The sequence below is a fragment of the Mesitornis unicolor genome, unplaced genomic scaffold, assembly GCF_000695765.1.
Source record: "Mesitornis unicolor isolate BGI_N332 unplaced genomic scaffold, ASM69576v1 scaffold42129, whole genome shotgun sequence".
Lineage (NCBI taxonomy): Eukaryota > Metazoa > Chordata > Aves > Mesitornithiformes > Mesitornithidae > Mesitornis > Mesitornis unicolor.
The window spans coordinates 887-12,404 of record NW_010208699.1 but is presented as its reverse complement, the minus strand read 5'-3'; the positions used below and the strand labels follow the sequence as shown (position 1 = coordinate 12,404).

At 37.8% G+C, this 11,518-nt stretch overlaps 1 protein-coding gene across 1 annotated transcript; it reads right to left on the bottom strand.

Annotated features, from left to right (window-relative positions):
- Positions 1-4,510: 4,510 nt before the first annotated feature.
- Positions 4,511-10,716, bottom strand: LOC104547043 (WW domain-containing adapter protein with coiled-coil-like; the record flags this gene model as incomplete). The annotated part of the gene is made up of 3 exons (XM_010192593.1): positions 4,511-5,714; positions 7,742-7,869; positions 10,483-10,716. Coding segments are annotated over 3 exons (432 nt in total), but the record flags the coding sequence as incomplete, so codon positions are not given.
- Positions 10,717-11,518: the final 802 nt, after the last annotated feature.

Here is an 11,518-nt window from a genome sequence, read left to right as displayed (position 1 = left end):
GAAAGATTTGTCTGCAGGGAGCTGGATATCAGGTAAGCTCTCCTGGTGTGTGAAGTCTCACCCTCACAAGTCATTCTTTCACTGAAGCCACCACGAAACAAATAAGAGTCCTTAAAGATCTTGGCCTATCACTGCGTGTTACATACACACACTGCATGCACACACGCACACACCCCCGATTGTTCAGATGATGTCAGAGTACATAAGAACCAAATATACAAGTTATTATTTTTTTAAATTAAGTGAAATTTGGATACCACACTAGGTCAAAGTGAACTCTGTGAATTTTTATCCTAAAAAAGAATAATATCAAGAGGTTCAGTTATCCATGCTTCTACTGGCAATGTTATTGCAAGCAGAACAGCAGTTCTATTTAGCAATTGAAGATGGGGACATGCTGTCAGGGGTTTAATAGCTTTCCCATTTAAAAAAGATAGAAGTCTTACTGTGAAATTGAATACCCAACAAGAAGTAAAAGTTCAACTGAACTTTTCAAAACATGGAGGAAAGAAAAAGCCTTTACTCCAAGGTTCCAGAGCAGCAGCTGAAGGAACTTGGATGGGGCTGACGGACAGCAGAGCCCCTTGGCACCATCAAGTGGTGCAGATCTGCTGACAACACATTCACCTGCTGTGGCACCATCTGTCCCGGGCTTTGCTCACTCCGCTAAGTAACTCCTCCCAGTACACGAGCTCTCTGCTGCTAATGAGGACACATCTAGCAGAACAGGAACCCCAGCCAAACCCCGACAGCATCCCAATTACACTGAAAAAAGATCCAATAGCAGACTTTGGGACAGAGAAGCACACAAGATCTTGACAGCAAATCTCCCTGGCCAGGCAGAAGAAAGCTGCTTAGAGCTCTGAAAGGCAACACGCTAACAGACCTTCATGTGCCAACTTTAGACATTTGTGAGGAAGACAATCATGTGACATGCACCGTTCTGACAGTATTATCCATAACTGGATTTTCTTGTAACATACAGTAAAAGGGAAGACGAACATAATCAACCATTCTGAGCACTGTATTAACACACACTTTTCACCCAGCCCAAATTTCGAGATTTCAAACTGGAGTGAAGGGACTCGGGAGCATGGTGCCATATGTGGAAGTATCTCTTCGCAAGTGCTCCCTGGCACATGTGAGTAGCAGATGGCTACAAAATACTGTCACGCATATGGGATAACTGCTGGAAAGAGGTTGTTCAAGCCACGTTTGCAAACCTGGTGTGCAAAGTTTGGTATATGGAGCCATGTACTACAGCTGCCATACAACCCAGCAGCTCCAGGCAGGACCTGTCCGGGATGCAACACGACTTGCCAGGATGTTACCAGCTCCCATGGGAGACAAAACCTGACAGCTCATTCTCTAGAAAGTCCTAGATCAGATGGGTTATTGTCTTTATTAGGGAAAAGTGCTTTATGACTTCCAGATTCTTAGCTAGCTGGAGCTGTAATTGCTAGGAAGCCTACATCAGTTCTCTCTGTCAGAAAAGATCTTCAAGCAAAAAGCCATGATTGGGAAATCCAGAAACCTGTAGCAAGGAGCATCTTCCAGGAACAATTCCAGCCAAATTAGTACAGCAGCAGCAACACAGGTATCCAGGAAGTTTAGAAGAATAGAGCTGGCACCTACAGCTATAAAAGGCTGAATCTTTCCAAATGCCTGTTGTAGGAGACCAAAGAAACAAGACAGAGGAACTTCAGAGATACCTGAAAAGTGATGTGTAACTGGAAACCAAAACTGTATCACAGCTGAAAACAATTTTCTTTGCAAAAAAACTCAACATATATATGGATCTTAGTCGCAAACGAAAGCTTGACTAACTGCTAAAGAAAACAACTGCCAAAGAAGTTGCTAGGCTGGGCAAAGCAACAAATTCCTCCTACATCAAAAGCTCTGATTCTGAAATGTTTTTAATTCTCTCCAGTCTCCACTATATACCCTGAGTGTGTTTTTAACTGCAACAGTAAAGACAGCACCAGTGTCCACCAAAAGCTAAGACGTTCCTACCAAAGGAGATTTCATTAATAAGAAAAGTCTGAAATGGAGACACTACATCACTGCAAGAGATCAGTCTAAGCAGGGAAAGTTGACTAAAGTTGAGCAATTTGCCACAGTATCATAGGATCAAAGCCAGTGAAATAAACACACAGACCTTCAAACATACCAGAGAGCCTTAACAGTTTAAATTAAAAAAAAAGAATAAGATGGTGCAATTGTAAAAGCAAACTTAAGTCCCTTGGATCAGTCATGTGGTTTTATATTAAGCCCCTCCTTCTGCTGGAGTTCCTTACGCATGCTAGCACAGATGCTAAAATACTATCCCAATCACACTGCTTGCAGTATGGTGGTACAGGCACAGTAAATCTCTTAAGTAATTCTAAAGGCCGTTTCTCTATTATGAGATAGTTGCATAGGAGATGCATAACATGAAAACCAAGAGCAACATATGCAACAGTTCTTTCATCAGTTTCTCATCACTACTCCTTGACCACCCCTATCAAGTAATTAATATAGAAAACACATCTCACGACTCCAGTAAACACTTTCTGAACACCTGCCTAGGAAAAAAACCAAGATTTGCCCCAGAGGAAATTCACTTCATTGGACTTGTAGGTGTAGAACCTTCCAGTAAAGCCTCATTTCATTAAACAACGTTAACTACATTTGAAAGGACAGCATCAGCTTCAAGATGGGTAATAAGAAAGATGGTAATCTTGGTGCACCTGCTGATTTCTTTGTAGTCCAGCTTCGGCTAGACCTGTTAGGATAAAAATCTGGTGTTTTTTTACCCCTCAAGCAATACACAGACGACCAGTTTCTGTGCGTCACTAAAGAGGAGCTCCAGATCACACAGTAAGGCCAAAATTGCATTTGTATGTTAGTGAAACCATTCTGAAGGACATTAACTCCGCCATTTGGTTAGTATCTGCTTTAAAGCAGTGTCTGCAATCTTCCCCAACTTGCCTGATGCTGGTGAACATTTGGCAAGCTGTCACTCCTCTGCTACCAACATGTCCAGGCTTTGGAAGGGTGTGGAGGATGGGGGAGGAAAGCTACTGTACAGTGATCAAATCAGAAATCAAGCAGCTCTCAGTATGCCATGTAATGCTGAAAAAGGAGTAGAAGCCTTCACCGCATTGGTTAGCAAGGACATCACCTGAGTAAGGAGTGTGTGTTTCTGTGTGATGTACATATATGTATGCATGTATTTTTAAGAGGTTCAAGTAGCACGTTAATCCTTGTTATTCCCAAGTGATGTGCAACCATTTGTACATTATGAAAGTTTTCATGTGATAAAACAGACCAGTACTCTTCAGGCTGGAAGAGAGACTCTTCTGCAAAACAATGAATAACATCACAGGCAGCAGTCAAGCACATAAGAGAATTCATTCAAACTAGAGGTTTAAAAAAGTAATCCAAAGTAATTTCCTACAGAATAAAATTAACTTGTGAAGCTCATTGATACAGGACATTACAGAGGGCACTATATGAATCAAGAGAACAAAATAAGCCCGTGGAACACAGGCCCAGCATATGTATTAAGACAGAAACAGTATCTGTCTCACCAAGTCAGTAAACAGCAAAACACCAGAACTAAGGACAGCCCCTGCTGAAAGATCACCTATACACCCAGCCATCTGACATGCTACTGCCCTACGCTTGGGCAAGCTCAAGACCAGGAGCATTACAAGAACTGGGATGTCAGGCAAGTTCCAAAAGTCTCAGGGAGCCTTCTGGCACCTGACCTTGGGTCTTTAGAAATTCAGAAATGATGCATGTTCAAACTAATTCATTCAAGATTATTCTGTTCCCAATTTCTGAGCAAAACCAAGCATCTGCACAATATGAAACACAACAGCACATACAGGGTTAAAAAAACAACAACTACAAGTTCATCTGTCCAGATGTCTGATTTTTTGTTGTTATTTCACCTTGTTCCATTTGCGATGTCTTGTTAGGACAGAGCCTTCAGCTTCCACTGATGAAAACCCACTTTTAAAAATCAGTCCCAAGCCCACTTAACACGAGACAAGGCAAAACAAAAAAGCAAGTAACGTTTCTGGTGCTGACAGTATTTTGTAGAAACAAAACATGTAGCATCACATGTCAACGCCTTTACCATTTTTTTTTTAAATCCATCACCTACAATCTTTCTTACTGTAACATATACACCTCTGCAAATAACAAACTAGCACTGCCATCACTATTTTTGGTTTTGTTTTTTTAAGCAAAGAAAAAGTCACGTTTATTTTGTAGTAGCAATAGTTTCTTTTTTATTTTTAATATACTTTAGGAAACAATATACAAAGCTGAGCTTTGCCACCATTTTCAAATGGTGGGTTGCTCCAATTACACAAATTCAGCGTTTTGTGATGGTTAAGAACAGCAGTCAGCACCAGACTTAAACAGTTAGCTACAACACAAACATCCTTCGAAATGAAATGTCATAATATCAAGACAGGTAAACCAGGAGTTAACATATGACAAGTGTTGGGGAGGTGTCTTAAATAATTCTTGTTGAATTTTATATTTCATTAAATATTTTATACACATTTTCCTGTTTACAAGTTTTAAACAAAACTTTCCTTGAGGAATTATTTAAGTACAGAAATGTTCAACAAGAACAGTTCTAACAAAAGAGCCCCAAACAGACCAAATTTTAATGTGTTGACCAAAGGAAATGAAAACCAGTGTTTCTTTGTTTTAACATGTTTATTACAACAGATACAATTCACATCTGACTAGCTTTTTTTTTTTCCTCTTTCCCCTCCCACAACCATGTTAACATGTTCATTGGGCTATTTCCTTATATTTGAGCAAGTAATGTACTTTCAGCACACATGCCCAGCAGTACTATTAAGTCCATTCTTACAGGGTGCAAATGGAAATACATTTCAATAATTTATACAAACAAGTGGGTTATGCTCAATCACTGCAATTTTAAGCTACTGTACACAGGAATGAAAAGATTATAGAAAAAGTGCCATAGCAACAGTGCCTTAAGAAAAGAGAAAATTAGAAGCATTAAAAAACTGATAAAATCAGATTTAGGATTTCACGGGGAAATGGAACACAGAAAATGAAACACATTTCTCTGTAAAACAGAAATGGAGAAGCACTGCTCTCATTTCGGTGCAAGTGTGGAAACAGTTGTTTCATGATATTTTGTACATTACCCAAATTGTTGCAGCCTTAGACACAGATCGCCTGGCGCTTGCATTGAATTTTAGGAAATACAAGATTTCTGAATGATAAATTAACTAAAAAAAAAAAAAAAAAAAGCTACTTTTGCAGACAGGTTTACATGTAAAAGGCTAGGTATTTAGCCACCTCAGCATTGATTAGTTTTGGATGTCTAAGCTCTGATACACATGGCTTCCCATGGCTTCACTCTACAAAACGTATTTACAACGTGAAGAATACATCTACAAGAAATCTACATTTCAAGGGTTTTACAAATCATTCTTGTATCTTTCCCCTGAATTTTACTCCCTCCTGTCCCCTTCCCCATGTCAACTTTTTTTTCTGCCCAGCTCAACGGTCCAAAGTCTACTCAAATGCAGCTCAAAAGTGTTAAGACCGGGCATCAGTTTAATAGTTCCTGTACTCAAAACCATGTGCAATTGTTTACAACTTTTCACACCATGAAGGAATTCTGATTCTTTAGCTTTTCAAGTTCTTTAATTTGTTGTCTCAAAAATAGTATCCTGCAAGAGAAAACAATTATATTAGTACAAACATTTCTGTTAGAGATATTAAATAAATATCTACACAAGTACTTCTACAATCTCAGCAAATGATGCCAAGCTCCTTAGCTCAATCAATAAATTTCGAACATTTACAATGAATTCTCAACCTGTTCAATCACCTGTGAACACTGCACACAGATGCAGTGACCTGCAGTATTTCATCCCTTAGTTCAGAAAATGAAGTTGCTGTATTTCATTATGACCCATACAAACTTTTCTTCTATTTTTAATGAATATTTTGCAACAACTTATCATGACACTGAAGTGCAATGCAAGCACGTGAATGAATTAAGAAAATAAATACTCAAGGAAAGTTGAGGTTTCTTATAAACACTCTATAAATTCCAAAGCAACTTTAATAGATAGGGAAAAAGCATCCGCTTCAGTAGACTTTTGCAGAACAGTTTTCAAGCTAGTGCCCAGTTCAGTAAAAAAGAATTATTTTCTACTGAAAAGTAAGTGAAAAACAATAAGGACAGACACACTAAAAAAAAACCAACCAAAACCCCATTGAACTTAAAATGCATATAAAATGTATCAGTCAATGAAAAGTGCCTTTTCACATGCTGTCAGTTATGGTTAAAACAATATACTTGCTTTGCCCAGAAATAAAGTGCCCTCTTAGGCACAAATTTATGTAATTCTCTTCTGTGCAAAAGTACAGAAATAATATTTCTATTAAAATGTATTGGCTTTGATAATCCCATTCTCTGCAAAAGCCTCCCCCCACCAACTTGCTACTTATGCCATATATTCCACACCCTTGAGATTGCAGCAAAGATAAAAGATAGCATGGATTGTTATCATAGATTCAAAGTCATAATAATCATTATGCATTGATAGCTTAATGATACAGAGTGTATGAGAAACAAGGTGCTATTTAGTGAGCTGAACAATGACAACTGACGTGTTATTTTAGATCAAATGTGCATCTCTAGACAGATATGAAAACCTACAAGGTTTTATTTAATCTGTAAGAAACCAAAAAGTTCACTAAATATTCTATAGAAACTGTGATTTATGTAAGGTTATTATGAAATAAAATTTTGGGAAGAATGGACATTTTAGATTCTTTATTAGGAAAGATTCACAAATATAGCCTACTTCTGACTACAAGGATTGTTTTACTAATTGCCAAAATGCAAGAGCTTCTAAGATAAAGCTGTTTAAACAGCACACAACACTATTAAAGCAACTTAAAACAGTAAATCAATCACTGCATTCAAACTGTAGTGTGACTTAGACAGAAAAACATAATTCAAAAAGGAAACCAAATACGACAGTAGATTCAGGATCATGGCTACAGGTGAAAAGTTTCAGCATGTATTGTAAGACTAAACTTTTCAATCTTGCTCAACGGCCTTTAACATGACTGCGTATTGCTTCAAGTGATACACAGCACACCCTCTATTGCTGACTTAAGCAGCAAAAGTCTACTTTGCTGTAATCAACGTCTCACTAAAGAACCCCAAGATCTTCTCAGACAACTCCTACCTAACAAACATTAGTAACAAACATTTTTTCCTTAGCTTGTGGTATCAATGAGACCTCTTCAAACTTCTTCTGGCTTTAGACCTAACAAATGTCTCGTGTAAACTGTAGTTTAGGACCAGTATAAACCATATAGACGTGTAACTAAGTGATCTATGCATCATGTACGGACAGATATTTTAGAAGTATGCTGAACTAGTGCGAGTTAATTGGTTTTTCCTAACGCACTAGTGTATCTGGAAAGATACTTCTTTCCTATATAAGTGAAAATACATACAGAAGTTGCATATCCAATTTTATTCACTGGAGACTAAGAGGTATCTGTGTGGGAAACAGGTAGAACATAAACAGGGAAGACAACTTGCAAACCTGGCAAATACCAGCATACTTATAAAGTCACCAGTAAATATAGCACATGCAAAACACCACCAAAATGGGAATTCTAATACTACCTTGAAAATTGTTTCAAAAATAAACACAGAGCACATGCTTACCTTTGCTCACGCAAAGTTGCTTGAATTTCACATACTCGAACTAAAGATCTTAAATTCTTTAATTCAGTACAAATTTCTGACATATGGACACTTCCCATGTTATGAGCTTCCTCACGTAATCTTGATGCCTGCAATGGTTACAAGTAACAGTTAGGATTTTGAAGCATGCATAGGAAACCACTCCCTGTAGCCAGAGGATTGCTGGATGAGTGTATCTTCAAACACCAAAGCACTCTAACTTCAAAGGGGAATATTAAATAAGAAGTACATTAAATTCTCTACAAAAGCCCATTCAGAATCAGAAATGAACAACCCTGTCTGCCAAGGGATTGTCTAACCCAGGACCATGCTAAGGCAGAGATGGTTTAGATTTCCTTGATCCTAACAACCTCTTGCCCTTTACTCTTTAAAGACAGTACATGACAGGGCTCCGAGTTTCCAAAGAAATCTGTTCATACAGTTAAAAGTCTCCATCCACTATTTCAATGGCAGACTTAAATTTCCCATCTAAATTAAGCCTCAGTGACAAAAATAATTTAATGCCATCTTCTTTCTACCTTACATAGGAAAAACCCCTCAACTTTGCAACCCTCTTCAGGTGTTCTCTTCCAGACAAACTCCATTATTTAAATATCACCACCTAGTCAGGTGGAGACAAGTAGAAGTGTAAATTTAGAAGGCATGACCTATCCCCAGTTCATGTATTTCTTAAAAGTTTTGCCACTGAATTGGATATATGACTTCAGAGCACTCCTCAACAGCACCAAGGACACCAGTATGATTACTCTGAGGTCCTGTGTACCATCCTGTAATAAGGAAAGAGGATTACTTGCAAGTGGCACATTGAAAAGAATTGTTACAAATATATCCTTCCCTGCAGTATTACTGTTTAACAATGTTATTCTCTGCTGGATATTATTATCAGGGTTTTCTTTTTAGGTGTTTGTAAAAAGGTAAATTCATAATTTTTTCTACTTAATTATTTAACACTCAAAGTACCTCTACAATTACTGAGTTGAGACCACCTACAATTCTGTTTCTCACATTGCTTAAAGATAAGATAGTTCTGTTGATTATTTTCTAATTAACCACACTTTACTGGATTGTTTTCCAGCTTTCCGTATTCACTGCTTCTTTTGAGTTATGAGAGATAACTGCTAGTGGTTGAAGAATTGTTTTAGTTACTCATTACTGCACAGCACGTTTCTTCAAGTCTGACTGCTTTAACACATACCTGTCCTGGCCCACGTAATTTATTTACTTATTTATTTTTTCAGTTTACCCTGGTATTTACTCTTACACCCCAATTTCAATTTAAGCTATGCATCTGGTATAGAAATCTCAAGAAACCAAGGCACTGCATATTTTAGCCTCTCTACTTTCCTCTAGCTTACCTTATTCTCTATGTATTGTACCTATACTTGCATGCACTTTTTCTTTTGTATCAAATACCTGACTTAAGTCCTTCAAGTGTTATTATTCAAAACTGGTTTATAAACAACAGTGTCACATAAAATCATCTGAAATAGCAGACAGGGCAATACAGCATGTAAGACTTGGCACAAAGATATCCAGCTGAGTACATGACTGCCTGGCATTAGCTGTTTTTTTCTGGTATCTCTATTACTGATAGTAGGAAAATTTAAAAATTACCTATGAACTGTATAAACCTGTATTTTCTGCATTAAAATATATGTCAATTCAGTACACAATGAAAATAACACTATCAAAACTACAGGCCGAGGCCATAGAGGGAAGTGGCTGTGCTGCATCATTTCCTTAAACATGCACTCCAGAGCAATGGCTCAGTTGTTTGACTCAGTACAGGTTGGTAATGTCTTAAAATTGAATTTAAAAAATTAATGAAAAGAAACAAAACAAGAACACCAAACAGGGTACCCATGTGGACTGCACTTCTAAGAGTCATTCTGCAAGTCACTACCCAAAAGTCTCCAGAGTGAAGGCTTAAGCCAGCAGGCAGCCACTTTTCAAAAGACCAAAGTAGAGTGGGCTAGGTAAGATTAATGTTCCGTACAGACTGTGTCAGACAGGGCTGCCTGGGAAAGGACTTGAGCTAGGCTCAATAACCAATACGGTTCTTTTGTGTAATACATTCCGAGCAGCTGACACGCATCTAGTTTCCCTGTATGACCGCAACAGGATAGGTTTCATGCAGCCAGTTACAAAATATGGATGGCAATTCTACTGGATTTCCCATTAAGGAAAAATAGCCCAAATTCAGTCTGAGCCCTCTACATCATCTTAAAAACTAAGTACAAACAAGGCAGAGTTCCATTTTTACTGTGTAGAGCTAACAACTCAGTGACTACTGTGGAGTAGTCTCAAATAGTTTAACTCTGTCACCTAATTAATGACATTTTCCACATAACAAAAATATCATTATTATAAAACATTGTTCATATTTATGTTCTTTGTAAATTTCATCAGAACTTTGGCAGTAAGAAAATAGCTACGCAGTTAGTTATTAATCTGAGATAATTTCAAAAGCACTGGTACTTTAAGCAAGACTAAAAATACTCAACTGCTAAACGGCAATCACATGCAAAACCTACAGGTCTGGCCTATTCTCTCCTCCCTCTCCTTTTTTCAGGTTAAAGCCAAGCATTGGGTTTCTTTTAAAAATAATTTTAATTCCTAGAAAAAGCAACCTGCGTAAGAAAACCAGATTTCAAGCTATGCATTTTTCACTCTTACAGGAAGCAAAGCACAAGCGCACTCACCTGCTTCTCCGCATGATCTGCAGGCCAGCCTTGAACATGCTTTATAAGGTTTTCATTGAAGTGTGCTGCTAGCGTAGGTGTTAATGAACAAGTGGGTCGTACAGATGTATTTTGCGGTGCAGGTGTTGAATTTGATGCACTAGTGCTAGACGTATGATTTGGACCTGGTGATGGGCTTCTTTGACTACTAGAAGAAAGAATTAAAAAAAAAGAACATTTAAAAACATATGTAAACTTATAGAGAAATAAACACTTAAAATTAATTGTTTCCAGCCACAAAAATACATAAAGCATTTAAACCACAAGGAAATACTTCTGGTAGACAAACCTATGCCACTTTTCCACAAACCTCCTACTTGTATGGGAATTGTTTGCATGTACAATAAAACAGGTTGTTTTGTTTTGTTTTGTTTTAACTTAGATAGCTGTTCAAGAGCTGTAAGCTGTGTCTACACTTCAGTGTTGGATAGAGAATACATATACTTACGTACTTCCTCCAAATAGCTGCAAGGCAAAGACTTTCAATAATGATCTATCAGATGTAGCCACGCAGGTTTACTCAACAGAATATCAGCAAGCGTCTCAATAGTCATTAAATACAAAGCCTGATGTCCTGATCTATTTCATATAGCCATGTGGGCTTTGAAGAGTATAACAGGTTACTAATGCCAAAACACAAGCACTCAAGAGAATGGAAGTATCCCAGAGGCAACATGTTTGTAGCTACCAACTTGACTGTTTACTGGAACATATTCATGCTGCTATCTTTCTGGCTGGTGTTAACCTGCTGCTGGAAAACAGATGCACGGAGACACGTTCAGCTGAGAAGAGTACTGTAAGATAAATCAAAAACTTTGTGCCTTAGACAAAGACTTTGACTGTCCTCTTTCAGAACTCCATAACTCCATATGAACACAAACACATTTACATTATCTGAACATTACATCAGTACACACCTTTTCAAATTCTACTTTGCAACTGTAATTCTTGGTCAAAAACTCACTTATACTCTAAAATTCTCATGTTGATCTTAGCA